Below are 19,518 nucleotides of genomic sequence, written 5' to 3'. Positions count from 1 at the left end.
TGGCAAGTTAAGATTTTATTATTATTATTAGTTGACAAAATTTAAAAAGATCTTACAGAAAAGCAAATGCTTGATCTAGAATATGTCTTTCATAGTTTCATAGATAACCTATCAATATGCTGTGAAATTATGGACTAGAAAGTAAAACTGGGACATTTTCTTAGTCTCTATCCATTACTTTTACTAATAATGAGAAATTACAGTAAAAGCATTAACTGAACAACTAATATTTTTCCAAGGCCTTGTTCCAAGTTCTATAGGAGATAAAAGGTGGATGCAGTTGTCCCCAGGCCTCCATCACTGTGCAGGCTAGCGGAGGGTGCTGGAGACAAGGGAGGGATCTAGATGGGGAAGAGCGGAGGGTGCTGGAGACAAGGGAGGGATCTAGATGGGGAAGAGCGGAGGGTGCTGGAGACAAGGGAGGGATCTAGATGGGGAAGAGCAGCGGCTCCCTTGCATCTGTGTCTACTCCACATTGTGCTGGAAACATTGCCTATCTTATTCTTGATGGAAAACATGTACCATAGAAAAGATAAAATAGAGATAGCTGTATAGGTTCAGTACCATGGTGGAAAAGGGTGTTTACTTGTTAGGATCAAGCAGAGTATTTAGGATGGGCCTTAAAATAGAAACAGAATCATAGATACAAAGAACAGACCAACAGCTGTCAGAGGGGATGGGGGTTGGGAGCTGGGTGTAATAGGTGAAGGGCTTAAGCGAAACAAACACACACACAAAACTCATAAACACAGACATTATGGTGACTATCACAGGGAGAGGGGGTTGATGGGAGGTAAAAGAGGACAAAAGAAGGACAAATGGTGATGGAAGGGGACTAGACTTTGGGTTTGAATACACAATATACAGATCATGTATTCTAGAATTGTACACACGAAGCCTATATAATTTTATTAACCAATGGCCCCCAGTAAATTCAATAAAAATATATTTAAAAAAAATAGAGAGGGATTTTCATAGACAGAGATAGGATGGGAGAGGCATTGACATAGTTATTGACTGAAGAACTCACATTTGGAGCTTGTTTCTTTGGTTCCTTTTGTAGATAAGTGTTTGGCTAAAATCCATGTAAGGTCGATGCACATCTAAAATGAATTTTTAAAATAGTGTTTGCTCAGCTCAAGAAATTTTGTTAAAAGTAAATGCTGTTATCAAGATTACCTTTTATTTTACTCATACTATAGAATCAGACTTAATATTTGAGTAGAAACAGTTCTATCAATCAAGTGTGACAAAAGTTAAGGGCAAATTTGGAGATGACATGAACTTTCTATCTATTTTTGATAGTTTAAATTGTTCATTATATTCTCCACACCTTTAGGAATCTCTTTAGCTTCCTTCCCTCTTTAATGTGGCTTGTTTAGTTTTCTCAGGATTATACTTAGTTGCATGTCAACTCCTGGGGCCGAGTGGGGTTATATTTTATTTTAAAGATTCTTTGATTTGAAACCATGACATCTTCACCATCTTGCCAAGTTTTTCAGAGCTCTGTGTTTTGTCCAAAGTAGAGATAACTGTGACTATAGGAGGAACTCAGATTTTCAACTTTTTAGAAATCACGTCAAAACTACTAATTAGTATTAATAAACACTGAATATAAGAAGTTCAAAGTAGACATGGAAACTTTTATATACTGAAGTCATTCAGTCTCTTTTCATTTGGGCAGTAAATGCTAAAGGTGCCGATTGTCACCTTGAAGTGGTTACTGGAGAATGTCCTCACACAGTGACCACTTCCCATTTCTTAGTTTACAAAGTTCTTGTTTTATAGCAGCTGCTACTTTCTCATATTAGACTTGAACGAATGACCTACTGCCAGAAATTCTGGACTGTTATATTTTATGAAGGCATATTATATATTTCTATAGTTTAAGGATTCTAAATGTGATCTTAATCTTTACCATGAAGACAATATTGCATTCCACAATTTGAAATTACTTGAATTACACATTTTAAAACTACATGAATTTAGAAAATCTTATATTAAATTAGTTCCTTATTGGTTTGACATTGGTACTCTTTAAATCTTGAATCCTGAACTCTAAATACTTAATATCTTCCACTGAGACCATCTGAATTTTTAAATTACTTTGAAATTATAAAAATATTTTATACTCCTTGTAAAAAACATAGAAAAGATAAAGAATAAAACAAAATGTACCCATAATTTCACAGCTGAGAGATAACTTCTGTACCCATTTGTATGTTTTTCCTAGTCACACTAAAGGGTGTATGTGTGTGTGTGTGTGTGTGTGTGTGTGAGAGAGAGAGAGAGAGAGAGAGAGAGACAGAGACAGAGACACTGGGAGAGTCAGAGAGAGGGACAGATTGGGACAGATAGACAGGAAGGGAGAGAGGTGAGAAGCATCAATTCTTCTTTGAGTCACCTTAGTTGTTCATTAATTGCTTTCTCGTATGTGCCTTGACCTGGGGGTTACAGCAGAGTGAGTGACCTCTTACTCAAGCCAGCCACCTTGGGCTTCAAGCTAGCGACCATGGGGTCACGTCTATGATCCCACACTCAAGCCAGCAACCCTGTGCTCAAGCTGGATGAGCCCGCATTCAAGCCGGCGACCTTGGGGTTTTGAACCTGGGTTCTCTGCATTCCAGTCCAACACTCCACTGTGCCACCGCCTGGTCAGGCAACAGCATATTTTTAAATATACTTGAGACCTCTCTATAACTTGTTTGTTTGCATTGATTTTTTTCACATTTTCATTATGTGCTAAGCATTTCCCATATCATTAAATATTTTTTAAGACAGATTTAAGGACCTAAATGCCTCCTTTATTGTTGCTTCTTTTGTGACCTTTTCTACTTTTATGCCTTCCAGAAAAAGAAATTATTAAAAATGTGTAGAATTTTAGTAATTAATTAAAAATTGTATTTGAGTAGTCATAACTACTACTTGAATTTATAAACTACTGACTATGACAAACAGTAAGTAAATAAATTAAGCTTCTATTTATTAGTCTATTTAGGAAATCCTTTGATTTTTAGGTCACATAATGGTTTTTGAAGTATTAGAACGTGGGACAATTGGTAAATCCAGTGCTCTTGTTTCTAACAGCCTATATTTGTGACTGCTTGGATATAGGTGGTATTAAAGACTAATTAAGAGCATGATTTGCTATCTTTACAACTTAGTAGCTGTGTGACTTTGGGTAAATTGCACCTTTTAATTACATCTCCTTCTCAAAGTTAAAGACTAAATGAGATAATAAAGTACATAGCACAAAGCCTGGTCAATAGGCACATTGACTATTCTTGTGGGGTTTTTTTGTTTGTTTGTCCTCATGATGAAATTTTTGGTGATTGGACAGAACAAAGGTGATAGCTTTAGTAGAGGTTGAAGAGCATTAGAACTTTCAAAGTAGTTGGCCATAGGAGAAAAAGCAAATACCTCATTTTAATTCTGGGCCACAGGAAGGCATCTTGGTTCTGTCTCATTGAGAAGCTTATCTTACACAGAACTTCAGACTCTGCAATGAGCCAGCTGCATGAATGCATTTAAAAAGTTCACTGCTGTGTCTGCAGTGCTTGGCAGTCACTGAAGTGCATGCTGGTTTCTCAAAGAACTGACTCATGCTTTCTTCTCATTATTCGATAGCTAAATAGTGTCTACATAAATGCTAGTGCTGTTCTAATAAATGATTATGGATGATAATGGTGAAGGCTTCCATTTACTGAGTGCCAACAGTGTTACAGCTAAGAGCTTGTCATGCATTATCTCATTTAGTCCTCACGGCTACTCTGTGAGACTTGTCCCTATCATCCCTATTTTATAGATGAGAAAACTAAGATTTATTGAGATTTGGTGTTACCTAATAAGAATTTGAGGTCTGTCTCCAGAATCTGAGCCTTTAGCTTTCCTTGTAGCTCTATTGCCTTTGTTTCATAGTTACTAATAGCCTCCTTCATTCACTTACCCTGCACTTGTTGAGGTCTGACTCTGTGCCCTAGCAAAGAGTTCTAAGTGCTGGGTCCTAGCATGTAGACAGGAGTTTCTGCCCTCCTAAAGCTCACCTCCTATTACATTAACTTACCTGTGTCCATTGCCCTCCTAGAATAAGTGCTCCCTGTAAAATAGTGACTATGTCTTATTCCTCTGGAGTTTAGAGATGTAACTGAAATTTTATTCCAGGCTAAGAATAATTCTCAGGCTTATAAAAGAATTATTTCTACAAAAATATTGGAAGCTAGGGCATACCACCTTCTATTTATCAGGCTGTTTATTTTAGCACTTGCTTTTAGTCCTTGCAGACTCCTCAAATTGGAGATGTTCTTACTGGCACTTTAAGAAGCATTCAGAAATTTATTATTATTTATGAAAAGTTACTTTGTTATATCTTGGTTTCTTTGACTTCTTTAAATGTTTTATAAGTGTGTAGAATAGCATACAAGTGCCCTTTTTCAGAATACACCAAAAATATGTCAGACAAAACTAGGACAAGAATCTTAATTACATGATACAAGAAATAAAAATATTCTGATATAATTGAAAAAATATACACGATATAACATAGAAGTCCAACTGTGAGGAGAAAAGGTGATAACTTTTTTTCTGTGATATCAAGAATATTAAATCTTTCCCTGCAAGTGAATTATCATTTTAAAGAAGATGGTGTCATCAAGTGTTTGTGTTGACTGTCATTTACTTACCATGTTGACATTTTAAATAATTTAAAGTATCAAAACAATAACCTTCTGTGCAGGCTACCATTTTATATTCTTCACCTAGGAAGTCATCAGTAAACACTATAAAATAAGTGGTATTTGCAATAAAGTAGTTGCCTTATTTTAAAATGGGTTTGTAGTTCAAACCTTTTCAGTCGCATAAGGATCCAATGGCTGATAATGTTCCTCAGTTTTTTCAAAAATCATTTGTCCAAGAGGAAAGATTACTGGCAAAGCAGCTAGCTGTTTATTTTAGAGTTTGCTTCTCCATGGGATCCTAATGCTGGGCTCTCTGCTCACCAGTGCAAACTCCTTGAATCTCTTTCATTTCTCTAGAAGGAGGTGTGGATTTGCAAGGCTACCAGCTGGATATGCAAATACTACCTGACGGCCCAAAGAGTGATGTGGACTTTTCAGAGATTCTTAATGCAATACAAGAAAGTAAGTTTCACTCAACTTTTAAATTCCTCGTGAAAGAAGAAACTCTTATAATACTTGGGAGGGGAACTAAAACTAGAAACTTTGGATACCAAGTTCTAAACAAACAAACAAACAAAAAAATACAATGATGTCTTAAAAGAGATATAGGTGAAATAATTTTGAGACCAGAAGAGATGACTAGTGAAATGCAGGTTTAATTCATGTAACTGTGAACCTCATAATATTAGAGTCTTTGAAGAAGGCTGGTGGAAAACTGATGTGGAATTATAAGTTCTGCATATGTAATTTACTATAATATTTAATAAATCAGGGAGTGTTGTAATTTTTTCAATTCCTTGATTAATCATAATGAAAGAAAAAATTTTAAGAAACCAGAATACTATTCCTTTGCTCAAATGTAAGTAGTAGGAAGTGAGTGTGGATGCAGTAAGCAAAAATCAAGAATTTATTCTTTTAAACAGGTATCAGGAGTCACTGATGATGGGCTGTGACCTAGAAGTGAGCCCCTTTGTTCTAAACATTTTGATTAATCAAGGTTTACCATTCTTATACAATTTAGTGTTTTATGAGTTTTATGGGATCATAATTAGCACATTTACTCAAGTTATAGATTTAGCCCTGAGGATGGCTAATGCAGTATTACATCCTAAGTCATTAACATTTGTTAACATTTGTGTTTCATTATTGAGCTCTAATTCTAGATAATGACGCTTCTCTTTTAATATCAAATGCTATTATAGAATGATACATTAGAAGGATTTGGATCTGAAGATCATTGAATTGCATAAAGAAGCACTATATATTTTTTTGCTATGTTTAGTTTTGTGACATTGCATTTCTATATGAATTTGTAATACAAATTTTAAGCATTTTTATAGTAATGATCCCTTTTTGTCATTATACTGCCCCTTATAAAATAATGTCTCCACTTTGTAGTTCAGACAATTTAGGAAGGGAGGAGTTAAGAGCCAAGGTAATATGATAAATAATGGAGACCAGACTAGAATAGAGAGTTAATTCCTTCATGAATATGCTCGGCTAGGGGTTTAACCACACTTAGGTGAAGGATCCTAAGGTTGAAGATGAGGCTAGTTCTGAGAGAAATATTTTTGATGAAGAATATAAGCTATTTTTTTTCTGACTGGGCAATCTCTTCACAGTTGATTCATGAAGAAAAAAGAAAAGTATTTCCCAGGAGAATAAAAATCAAATTAATAGACATTAGAGAAAAAATGACTTTTCATGGAAAGATATAAAATTATGTAATTACTTTATTTGATGTGCAAGAACATAGATTATACAGTGCTGAAAGAATTTAACATTTTAAATAAATGATAAAATGGTTTCTGTGCAAGCATAGGAGGTGAACTTAATTGTTTATAGGGCTGAATGAACTTAACGTTGCCTGATCAGGTGGTGGTACAGTGGATAGAGCAGATAGAGCATCAGACTGAGATGCGGAGAACCCAGGTTTGGAACCCTGAGGTTGCTGGCTTGAGCACAGGCTCAACCAGCTTGAGCATGGAATTGCCAGCTTGAGCATGATATCATAGACATGATCCCATGGTTACTGGCTTGAGCCCAAGGTCTCTGGCTAGAGCTAGGGGTGACTTGCTCTGTTGTAGCCCCCCGGTCAAGGCACATATGAGAAACTAATCAGTGAACAACTAAGGAGCCATAACGAAGAATTGATGCTTCTCCTCTCTCTCCCTTCCAGTTTGTCCCTCTCTCTGACTCTCTCTCTGTCTCTCTCTCTCTGTCTCTCTCTCTCTCAAAAAAGGAACTGAATGCTTTTGAGACTATTTTATAGTAATTATTGTTAACGTCTCTTAGTAAGGACATTTTTATGTACTGTTTTAGTTCTAGTTTAGAAGGCAACTTCTTTGTGAACAGGGAGAAGAGTGTAAGTTTGTGAGTACTTAATATTTAAAATTAAAAATAAGAAAAAGGAAGTGTTACTTCACTTTAAAATGCAATTCAAATTTTTTATAGGTTTATGAGTTCTCTAATACTTTGGAACTAATCTATTTATTTTCTTGTTAAGCACTAAGTTTTATGCAACATAAATTTGGGAAGCTGCTCACATAGCCTGGGTAATTTCTGGTAGGAAATGTTTGGGTCATTCAACTACCTTTAATTTTGGCCTAGATTCCATATATGCTTCAGAAATTTTAAACATTTTATTACTATATTGTTAAATCTCTAAGTATAGTTTGGTTCTTCAAGGGACTGTACCTTAGATTATTGTTTATGGGAAGCTTTGAGAGACCAACATATATAAACATGTTAAAAAATATGTATCATATACATAAGATTTAAACATCAGCAAAGCTTTTCTCCTACATTTTTAGTAGGGTGATGGAAAGATTTCATTGTTCTCTTTGAATTTTGTGGACACATGTGTATGATCTTCAGGATCAAACTAGAAGACTGTGTTCGTGGGTATCTGTATATATGTATTTCAAACATTGCTTGAGTCGGAGATAGGTCAGAAATAGACTCAAGAAGTGTTTTAAGAATTTTATTTTTAAAACAACCTTAACTAATGGAAGATACTAATTTTCCATTTTAAAGGTGAAGAAACTGAGTATACCTCCCCAATGCTATATGGTTAATATATGATATGATTATATTATATATCAGCCATTGTTTTGCTAAGTAAAAGATTAAATAAAAAAGGATTAAGATACTGAGTGAAATAAGTAAATCAGAAAAAACTAAGAACTATATGAATCCATACATAGATGGGACATAAAAATGAGACTCAGAGACATGGACAAGAGTGTGGTGGTTACGGGGTAGGGGGGAGGAGAGGGAGGGAGAGGAGGGGCACAGAAAACCAGATAGAAGGTGACAGAAGACTATGTGACTTTGGGTGATAGGAATGCAACATAATCAAATGTCAAAATAACCTGGAGATGTTTTCTCTGAACATATGTACCCTGATTTATCAATGTAAACCCATTAAAATTAATTTAAAAAAAACGGATTAAGAAAAATAAGCTACTTTGGATTTAAAATTTTTGTTACTATGTTGTTATATCTTAATTAAGAATTCCTCCCTATGCTGCTACATTGTAAAGCATACTTGCATTTTGTTCCTATAGTGCTTAGGCCTAAGAATAGCTTCATCTATTAAAAAAAAAAAAGCTTTCTCAGAGGGGCTGGCCGTTCATAGGTTGTTTCTCAATTTCCCTCATCAGATATACAGCTTATAAGAAATAAGAGTTACTTCTCCATTCATCCATCTATCCATCTTATTTGTTCTATGCCAGGCTCTGTGGTGGGCATAATATTTTAAAGCAGTGTTGAATGTTTTGGTGCATAGTTTAATTCAGGAAAAATTAAAACGTTCGTAGATTCCATTTTGTTGTGTTGTTCAAAATGAAAACAACTGATAGCTTTCTAGGGAAAAAAGCACCTACGTGTGGCAGTATAATGTAAGGGTATGTGAGTGTGGTCCTTGCTGTTATTTTCCCCATCTCTTCATTCTCTTCCGTTGCTCCTCACCCCTGGTGGCAGCCAGGTGTCTTGATCTCCTTGGTTTCATCAGTCTTGTGTTGTCTCAAGTTCCTGGCTTGTGTTTTCTGTAAATCTGAGCTTCTGAGTGGGTGATGCTTTGTTGGTCAAATAAGTTTGTAAATATGAGATACATGTTTGCTCACTTATAGTTTGCATTTGGTGTTGGGGACAGGCTGTAAGCAGGCAGGGTCGTTATAGCCTAAGGCAGGGGTCCCCAAACTTTTTACACAGGGGGCCAGTTCACTGTCCCTCAGACCGTTGGAGGGCCGGACTATAAAAAAAATCTATGAACAAATCCCTATGCACACTGCACATATCTTATTTTAAAGTAAAAAAACAAAACGGGAACAAATACAATATTTAAAATAAAAAACAAGTAAATTTAAATCAAGAAACTGACCAGTATTTCAATGGGAACTATGGGCCTGCTTTTGGCTAATGAGATGGTCAATGTGCTCCTTTCATTGACCACCAATGAAAGAGGTGCCCCTTCCGGAAGTGCAGCGGGGGCCGGATAAATGGCCTCAGGGGGCTGCATGTGGCCTGCGGGCCATAATTTGGGGACCCCTGGCCTAAGGCTTCGTTTTAAGACTAAACCTTTCCCACTCTTTTGAGGAATCCCATTATGCCTCAGATAAGTGACTTTGTATCAGACTTCTTTGTTTGTATGTTGGATTAAAGGTTTTGATTTCTATACTATAAAATGGGGCAGAGGAGCCCATGCTGGAGGAGAGCAGAGAAAGGCCATGTGGAGGACAGGAGAAGCAGCCAAGATGGTGGAGTACTAAAGGAGAAGCCAGTCTGTGTAGAGTTTGTGCAGAGAGAAAGAGATGGGGAACAGAGGTGAATAAGGCTGGTGAGGCACAAACCTTTGATTCTAGGAAACTCAGATAAGTCAGTGGCTTTGGGAGCCCTGAATAGAAAGGGAAGTGTTTTCCCACTGTGTGTATTTCTTGCTCACTGGGTTCAAGCTAGGATTAAAGCTAATGACCCACCAGTTCTTGGCTCCATTGTTTCATTACTGTCTGTTCGAATCAAATGCGAACCTGCATGGCCCCGGGCGGCTGTGATGGTGGCCGTGGCTGCTGGCCTTACATGTTGGGGGAGAAGGAGGAGGAGGAGATGAAGGGCAGGAGAGAGAGAGAGAGAGAGAAGAGAGGAGACTGGGGAGGGGTGTATAGGGGTAGGGGAGACAGAGAAAAAGAGAGGAGAGAGGAAGAAATCTCCTCAGATCAGTTTCCTTCCAGTGTGCCGCACTGCGCAGTGGTACCATGACTGCTCGTGGGTGGGTGGAAAGGCAGGGAACGTCTGTGTCATGTGCCTGAGGAACTGCACCTGAGCCACCTGCCTGCAGCCCTGGCTGAGGCCCCCAGCCTCGGGCAGGATCAGATCCTGTGTGTTCAGGGAACTTTGGAGGCTCTGGGAAGGTGACAGTCTTAACTTTCTGTTTCTTTGTTGTATCCCCAGTCCCTTGAGCCAGAGTATGGATATTATAGCTGCTCAATACATTTTGTTAATGAATGAGTGAATGAATGAATTCCACTATAGACTTGCAAAGGGAAGAGCTCAGCAGTAGCCAGTGCAGCTTGAAGGGCTGAGTGAGCTCTTTAAATGTCCTGCTGTTTACAAAACCTCTGGAACCATTGTACAGCCCTGCATGTGTGAGGCAGAGGCGGAGGAGTGTCAGCAGTGACTGAAATTTAATTTTCCACCAAGCCAGTGGGTTGGGAGCATAGACAGCGACTTAATTTGATGTAAGGATGACAAAGCCATGGGGTAATTCTTACTCTTGAGTTTCTCTAGTTAGATTCATATTCTCTACACATAGTCTAAAGATATGAATGCCTACTTTATGCTGTATTGTAATAACAAAATAAAAACTCTGTTTTTAATCACCAAAATGTTGAAATCTAGACACTTTGAGAAATAAACATTTTAAAATATGTAATTCTGAAATTAGACTGAAAATTAGATGTTAAAACTTTGCAGTCTATGAAGCAGGTGTATTTGTGTGCATTTGTTATGTTAGCAAACCATTGACCAATATACCATTCAAACTTACACTGAACCTTTTAATTCTTGCTTTAAATTGTTACCAATGCCCAGCCCTTTGTGGAGATTATTCCTCCCCCAACTTTGTGTCTCCCAGCCCTCCCGCTTTGTCCTTATCTTTTCTTTTCTTGGTTCCCAGTGTAATGCAGATACAGGCTGTGGGGACTTCTGAGTGTCGTTCATACCCTAGTAGACATTATTGTGTTATGGTCCATTAGATTCTAATGAAGGAAAGAGAGCAGAGTGTTTGAAATGAGAGCCGGGAGCTGGAAGGATTGTTGGATGGTTGTTGTCCTACAGTTTGACTCTTTGTGCTTACACTCGTGCCTATAGGACCATAGAGCTGGTCCTCCACTGGTGGTGCTCTGTGCTTCCATGCTGAGGAGACTGAGCCATTTCTCAGTACCATCAGGGAGTCATTTTGTACCCAATTTCCTGAGCTCTGGTTTTCAGTTTTATTTTGAATCTATATGGTCATGCTGTTTCAACAGGGAAGATGGGGAGGGGTGCAGACATATATGGAATTAGTCATCTTGTCTGGTAACTCTGTGGTTGACCTTTTACCTGTATTATTTCATTTGGTGTTAGATTATCTTTGTCTTGATTTGCACATTTATAAGAGGGAGCTAACTATAGGAAATCTAAGCAAAGCCCTCCGTGCAGTGCCTGACACATCGTAAACGCTGCTCACATATTGGCTGCCTTCTGGTCTTCATCTCTCTCAACAATTCTGGGAGGCAAATTGTATTATCTACACTTAAAATATAAAGAAATTAAAGCTTCGGTTAAATAACCGAATCTAATAGCTAGGAAGTGGGAGGACTAGCATTTGAACCCAGGCTTCTCTGAATCCAAAGCTCATGCTCCTTCCTGAAAAGGAAAAATTAGTTCAGGAGACTTTGAGGATCTTTAACACAGAATATCACTGACCTTGTTTCGAGTCATGAAAAGGTAACTAAGGTTATTGAGCAAAGCTTGAGTCAGGCACACAGGTCTTCTCTAAATATCATCATTCCCAGGGTTGTGAGAGGTGCCTTTATTGTCTGCCCTGTTATGGAAATAATGAAGGTGTTTGTCAGAAACAGACTGTCTCCGGAATGAGTTGATGGTCTTGACCCTGTCGTAGAGTGTACTCTGGGCACCCTTGCCATTGTCAGTGCTCTGTCTTACAGACAGCATCATTATTGAGCCAAGAAATGCCAATGAAATAACTTTTTAAATGAACGCACATTTTTTTTTTAATCTCAAAATATTTCAAGTGAACTTTCTATGGCAGGAAAAATGCCTGTTCTCAGATCTGTATCATGGAGGACCTCAGCTCTCTTACCGCCCTTTTTCTTGGGGGGTATGTTAACATAACCATTTAGTTGTTGCCATAACACACTCTAATAGAGGTTTCCAAACTTTTTACAGCAGGAGTACCAGTTGTCCCCCCACAATTATATTTTCACACATCATCTCCATATGTAGAAAACGGGGTGATCGGGGTGAAGTGGAAGGGGTAGAAGGGGGAGGGCTTTGCCTACTCAGTTTCATCTTTACCCCTCCATGGTTTCCTGAAGTTCCCAAAGGATTCTGGGGTTTCGGGGAACACACTTTGAAAACCATTGGCCTATTGAAAAGGAATAAAGCCAGCTAAGAAATGATTTATGGTTTTTTTCACTTTATTTATTTTGAGTTTTCTAAATTAGGCCCTCTTTTTTTGTTTTTTGTTTGTTTTGTTTTCTTATTGGAGAATCAGGCAGTCTCTGATTAGGGACATTATCAGATCCATTTGGACAGTAGTAAACATCTAGAGAGTCCTAGGCTTGCTAGGGTCACATAAATGCTAATTTGCATTTAATTTTTAAAATCCCAGCCTGAGGTGCTCAAAGCTGTGCTGAGTCTGTGTATTTCCCTGATTTTTAAAAAGCACTTAGTTTGATCTACTTGTTAAATTTTAAAATGTGTCAGTTCTGTCATGCTACAGATGTAAAGTCTGGCTTTATTTAGAACTGTGAAAAGATCATTGTTAGGTGGTTAAATGACTTTTTGTTCTGGAAAGCCTAACATGATTTAAGAATAGTAGAATGCTTTTCAATAAAAGAATAAAAAAGAAGCTGGTTAGAAAGAGCTTGGATTTGGGAGTCAGAACTGGGTTAGAACCCATCTCTGTCACTGGCTGTGCAACCGATACTTAGCACCTCCGGACCTGACTACTTTCTCATAATACCTGTCTCATCAGGTGTTCTGAGGTCCTAGGAAAGGAGAAAACAGCCCTGCCAATTCCTAACGGGCAGTAATTCCCATAAATTGTGGTCCATTCTCACTTCCTTTAAATTTAATCTTTGCGCCTAAGAGGGAGATTCTTTTAACTAATCTCACTAAGACTATTAGAAAGGAAAAGAGAACAGTTTATATCATCTTATAACTAGTTTTTATTTCTTTTAAAATGGACACTGAGTGCCTCTTACTTGCTAGCAACTTTGGAGCTACCTTTGGGCCTTCACCTCAAAGGGTCCCTGGACGAAAAGATGAACTTGTTATAACACAGTCAGATAGTTATTCAGATTGAGATATAAACAATCTTTTTTTTTTTTCATTCTAAATTATTCCTGAAGGTGTCCTTCCCCCTCCCACATTTTCTAATGAGGCTTTGAGGTCAATGTGCAATGCCTTCAGATTTCTGAGTATCAGATGTAATAATGTAGAACTCAGGACAAAAATAGTATAATGAATTGGCACCCTGGAGAACAAATATAGACACGTAGATTATGCTCCTCAGCCCTCGCATGTCTTCAGTGACCTATAATTTCACTTTATTTTCTCTGCATCAGAAAATACTGTGCTCAGAGCATTCCTGTCCTGCCATACCAAGGTGGGGTTATGCTGCTGCGTTTGGAAATACAGAATTAACGGCAAGAGCAGTGAGTCGAAGTATTTGATTTTTATTTTTTGTATTTATTTCTTACTCTCTTGTGATCTATTTCTAAAACATAATTACTGTTTGTTTGTTTATTTATTTTCATTACTTTTATAACACTGGTTTCTTCTTCCTGGCCCTGTGATTTCTTTGGGATAGTAGAGGGTGGGGCAAAGGTAGCTTTATAGTTGTGAGTACAGGAAACAGAGTATATTGTTGTATTATTATGTATTAATTATTGTATTATTTTTCATACAAACAACCGGAAACCTACTTCTGCCCAGCCCTGTAAATTTCTTTGCCATGCTGAATTTTCCCCACCCCTCAGAAATTTCTTTGCCATGCTGAATTTGGTGAATTACCCAGACTCTCTTGCTGATTTTTGGTCTTCCCAAACAGTCTGAGTTTCTTGCCCCTTGGTCAGTTGTTATACCCATGTTCCTGATCTTTGATTTTCAGGTCTTTTTAAGCTAAGTGCCTGCTTTTTGCAAAACAGAATCATTTAGTATCTGCCTTGCTTTCCCCAGTGCATGGTGTCCACCTGCTCTGACCATCTTAGCTGCTCAGTTCTGTTCACACAGCCCTTCCTGAGTCCGAATGCAGCATGGGTCCAGTGTGTGGGTTGCATGAATTTTTGCATTCTGTCTCTCCTTCTAGTCATTCTTAATCGACTCCCCAGAACATCTGGCTCCATTTCTTATTTAATGAAGCTAATAGCAGAATTGTTCCAGGCAGGTACTTACTAAACATATTTTTATTTCATAAAACTTGACAAGTGACCCTATTTGGATGAGGAGTATGTTTGTGACATCCATACCCAAGGATAGAGAGACCGCATCCCCACCTTGGCTGGACAATGGGCCTGTGGGGACAGGGGCCGTGCCTGTCACGGCCAGTACTTGAGCACCATTTTCTAGCCCAGCACAGTGTCTGGCCATGGTAAGCATGTGATAAGTACTTGTTGAATAAATAGACTGTAAAAAATTGATTAACTTCCAAAGTTGTTTTTTTTAAAGAAAATAATGTAAGCATGTAAGTGTGCATCAAAGGATATTGTATTTCTTTTTAAAATTTACCATGTATAAAAGCTGATAGATCCATAACACTGGTGAAGTGTTGATGAGGGGCACTGTGTCTTCTGTCTGTGGAATGTTTCTATATTCTGCAGTCTTCTTTCTGAGCATGTGTCAGCTGAGCATCTTCTGATCTCTGCTAAAGCTCTTGAGAGCCTGGCAGGTAAATAATGGTGTCTTAATACCCCTTGTTCTCGGATAATCAGATTGCTATGACATCCCGATGTCTCTTGAGCACTCAGGTGGCATCAGCTCCATGATGACTTTCTGAAGTGTTTCTGCTGGTTAGCAATAAAGCTTCTTCCCCCTTTCCCAAGTTAACTGGCCCCTCTTGAATCGAGTCGTTGGGGCTGTAATATAGGGCGGAATGTCTCAGTCTTAGCACTGTTGACATTTTGGGCTGGATCACTCTTTGCTGTAAGGGCTACTCTGTGCATTGTAGGATGTTTAGCAGCACCGCAGGCCTCTGAGCCTACCCACTGGGATACTACTAGCACTGCCCATGATGATCAAGACGTATCTAGACAGTACCGATGTCTCCAGGGTGACAGTTTGGTCCAGTTGAGAACCACAGATGTAGAGAGCTTTATTGAAGTGATTGTGGTATCACCAGTAAGTGATACCAGCAGAAGATGACCTGGTAATCGTCTATCCTTGGAAAAAGCAAAGAGAGTTCTCAAGGATGGATGCATGGACACACAGTTCCCCCAGTCTGAGCCAACCACTGGGACATAGCTTGCAGTGTCCTCTTGAGCTTCTCCCTTTCTCCCACATCCCAATCTATCCCTCTGAACAACCGTTCTATATTTTTTTAGATTTTATTTATTATTTTATTTAAGTATAGTTGTTATATAGTATTGTTGTAGTTTCAGGTATACAGTATAATGACTCATCATTTATATACCTTACACTGTGATCACCTCACTATGTCTAGTAATCATCTGTCCCTGTGCATAGTTAATACAATACTATGGACTATATTTCTCCTTTGCCTTCTTTTTAAAAATTTTTATTTTTATTTATTTATTTTAGAGAGAAAGGAAGGAGAAAGAGAAAGACAGACAGAGACTGAAACATTAATCTGTTTCTCTATATGCCCTGACCAGGAATCAAACCAGCAACCTTTGCATATTGGGATGAAACTCTAACCAACGGAGTTATCCAGCCAGGTCTACTCTGCCTTCTTGTATTGATAAGGCTAAAACGCTAAGGTCTAGGGTCTAAAATAGACAAACCAACATTTTTTGTGGATCTGCTATGTGTCAGCCACCTGCTAATATGTAACCCTCTCTGCCACTCCAAGAGAGAAGTTTTCCGTATACTGTCTCACCAAGGGGAAAACAGAAGCACAAATTTTCACGGCTAAGTGATGGAGTTGGGCATAGTACATAGGTCTTCTGACTTTGGTAAAATAATATTTCATCCTCTTGTTCAAATCTAACGAATGTCTATTTGAGAATTTAATCAGTATCGTCTTGAAACTATGGAGCTCCTGGTTTGTGAATAAGAATTGTGTTAGGAGAAATGTATATATAGAAATGTATAGCAATAGAATGTTGGAGGAAAGTCCAATATCAGACATCATTAGACAGTGGCTACTCTGAGGTCAGCATTCTCTTTTTCAAAAACTAGTGCTGAGGGCATTCCAGGACCTCTGCACACCAGCCAAGACAGACCAAGTCCCTGCCCTTATGGAACCTATATTCTAATAGGATAAATATCTAGTACATAAGTACACAAACGAATAAACAGTATAATTACAGGTTGTGAAAAGTGCTGTGAAGAAAATGAGCAATGAGATGGACAGTAACTGGGTGAGGGGGTGTTTTCTTTACATAAGGTAGTCAGGGAAGTGGTCTTTCATCTTGACACCTGCCACAACACCCAATATACAGCACTTAGTACCTGTCCTTGATTACCTGGCACAGAAGAGGTGTGCTTAAACCTTCATTGTATAAAAAGACCATGGTGTTTTTTCTCTGTAAAAACACCATAATGTGTTTTTAATTTTTTTAGCCTCAGGGTCTAAAAACCTGTAGTAAGTGTATTAGTTTCCTTCTGCTGCTGCAACAAATCCAAACTTAGTGACTTAAAGCAACACAAACTGGCCCCAGGCCGGTTAGCTCAGTTGGTGAGAATGCCATCCCGAAACACCGAGGTGGGAGTTCCAAATCCCCAGTGGGACACATACGGGAGGAAGCCAGCAAATGCCAACTAAGTGGAACAACAAATGAATGCTTCTCTCCCTTTCCCTCTCTCCTTCTCTCTTTCCCTCTCTCTTCCTTCCTCTCCTTGCCTCTCTAAAATCAATCAATAAACAAACTCTTTTTATTAATTTATAATAAAGTGCCCTGGCTAGATAGCTTGGTTGGTTAGCACTATCCTGGACCACAGAGGCTGCCGGTTCGGTCCCCAGTCAGGACACATACAGGTAGATGTTCCTGTCTCTCTCTCTCTCTCATTTGTTCTTTCCCTTCCTCTTTCTAAAATCAATAAAATAAACATTAAAAAAAATTTTTTAGGCCCTGGCCGGTTGGCTCAGTGGTAGAGCGTCAGCCTGGCGTGTAGAAGTCCCGGGTTCGATTCCCGGCCAGGGCACACAGGAGAAGCGCCCATTTGCTTCTCCACCCCTCCCCCTCTCCTTCCTCTCTATCTCTCTCTTCCCCTCCTGCAGCCAAGGCTCCATTGGAGCAAAGATGGCCCGGGCGCTGGGGATGGCTCCTTGGCCTCTGCCCCAGGCGCTAGAGTGGCTCTGGTTGCGGCAGAGCGACCCCCCCGGAGGGGCAGAGCATTGCCCCCTGGTGGGCAGAGCATTGCCCCCTGGTGGGCGTGCCAGGTGGATCCCAGTCGGGCGCATGCAGGAGTCTGTCTGACTGTCTCTCCCGGTTTCTAGCTTCAGAAAAATACAAAAAAAAAAAAAAAAAAATACAAAAAAAAATTTTTTTTTTTTAAAGCAGCAAGGCTGTGTGCCTTCTGGAGGTTCTTGAGAAGGACCTGCTTTCTTGCCTGGTCTGTCTCCTAGGGGCCACCCGCATCCCTGACTCGAGGCCCTGTCCTCTCCTGACAAAGCCAGCAGCACAGCCTCTGCCAGTCCCTCTCTGGTCTGACCCTGCTGCCTCCCTGTGTTCGCTTTGGCCCACCCACATGATCCTGGATAACCTTCCATTTTAAGAGTCTTGACTTAATCACATCTACTTACAGTCCCTTCTGCTATATAAAGTCACATATTCTCACATTCCAGGAAGTAGGTCACTTTTGGGGGCCATGATTCAGTTTGTCACAGTAAATAATAAATGTTCATTTTATTTCCATACTCACTTTATTTTATAGATGAAAAACTTGAACTTAAATGAGTTGCCTAAAATCACTTGGATACTTGAATACAGCTTTCTGGTCACCCTATCTAAATATATCATCTTTATTCTCTCTTTAGCCAAACTCTGTTCTTTTCTTTATAACACTCCACATTTCTTTGATTATTTGTTTTTTCTTCCTAATTACTACAAGGGCAAGGAAGTGTATCACTTTTATTTAACAAGGTACAGCCATCACATAGTGTCCCTGAGTCGATAACAGTTTTTTGAATGAAAGAGTGAATGGTCTTTTGTATGCTTGTGTATATAGAACTCAATATCCTACAAATTATTCTGTGCAGTGGCTTCTGACAGGTTAAAAATCCTTCACCATATTTAAAACATCAGAGTAAAAAGTGAACTGCAGTATTGTTATAATTCGAGTTGGTGAAGAAGGAACTGATCCCTGTCACTGTATTGTCTCATGCACTAACGCTAGACTTTGTTTCTCGTGTGCTGCAAGGCTCTGCATCTGAGCACGGTATTCTGTTTGGAACTCTGGTATACAATGCTTTGTGTATTGACATGTTAGCATCAACAATCTTTTGGGAAAGCTTCTGAATGGCTCACTTCATGATTTCAATCCACGATTAGAGGAAGAAGAGAGGCAGAAATTCTAACTGCATGTTTTATTACAGCATCAGGCCTTAAAGAAGTAACAAAGGAGGAAGAAAAATCATAGTTCTTACTGAACTATGCAAGTGGCACATTTATGGGTTGACTTAGCAAGTTGCATGGCACTTAAATGAAGAAAAAAAATTAAGTATAGGTCATCTCCAGCATACGAATGAGTTCTTAGAAGCCTTAGATAGCAGTAGCTTATGCTAAAGTACCTTAATGAAGTGAAGGAAAGCTAAACATAACACCTTCTCTTATCATGGAAGGCAAGTTATGTTTACATTATGAAGGTGCTTGACTTTCCTTCACGTTTTCTTTAATTTCACCTAATGAAAGATACTGTTTAGGCAACTTGTTTTACCTTTGACAGCCTTTTCTCTTAGGAAATAAACACCTGTCACTCAGGGTATTACTGAAACAATGAAAAAAAAAATGAAGTCAAAGAGAGAGGTCTTCTCTTTTATTGTTGCTTCTAAGCTCCTGGATTCTTCACTCCAGCTGTAATATATTTACTTTGGTTCTAGTGGCCAAGGATGTCAATATTCTTTTTGATGAATTAGAAGCTGTCAACAGTCCTTGCAAAGATGACGATTCTCTCCTTCACCCTGGGAACCTGACCAGCACTTCAGATGATGCGAGCAGATTGGAAGCAGGGGGAGAGGTAAGAGTGTGTGGCTCCTTCACGAGCACAATTCTTGATGCACATGAGAACCTGTCCCACATATTCCCAGGGCCGTTTAATGTTATCATCTCACTGAACTGTATGCTCCTGGAAAACAAGGAGCAGGTCTTTTTCTTTCTTTCAGAGAGCACAATTGTTTTTAATTTAAAAAGTATGAATATGTAAAATAAAAATAATATTT

At 38.8% G+C, this 19,518-nt stretch overlaps 1 protein-coding gene across 3 annotated transcripts in view; it reads left to right on the top strand.

Moving 5' to 3' along the window:
* The window catches only part of ANO4 (anoctamin 4), a 401,034-nt gene that overhangs the window by 209,508 nt on the left and 172,008 nt on the right, over positions 1–19,518 (top strand). For 2 of the 3 annotated variants that reach the window (XM_066356843.1, XM_066356858.1), the window contains 2 exons: positions 5,031–5,135; positions 19,180–19,316. In XM_066356843.1, the coding sequence (XP_066212940.1) occupies positions 5,031–5,135; positions 19,180–19,316 (242 nt within the window). The remainder of the gene's footprint in view (positions 1–5,030; positions 5,136–19,179; positions 19,317–19,518) is intronic. The other variant, XM_066356852.1, reaches the window with a different exon arrangement.

The sequence above is a fragment of the Saccopteryx leptura genome, chromosome 1 (genome assembly GCF_036850995.1).
Source record: "Saccopteryx leptura isolate mSacLep1 chromosome 1, mSacLep1_pri_phased_curated, whole genome shotgun sequence".
Lineage (NCBI taxonomy): Eukaryota > Metazoa > Chordata > Mammalia > Chiroptera > Emballonuridae > Saccopteryx > Saccopteryx leptura.
Note: the sequence above shows the minus strand (reverse complement) of the source record. Positions and strands in the feature narration are given on the sequence as shown.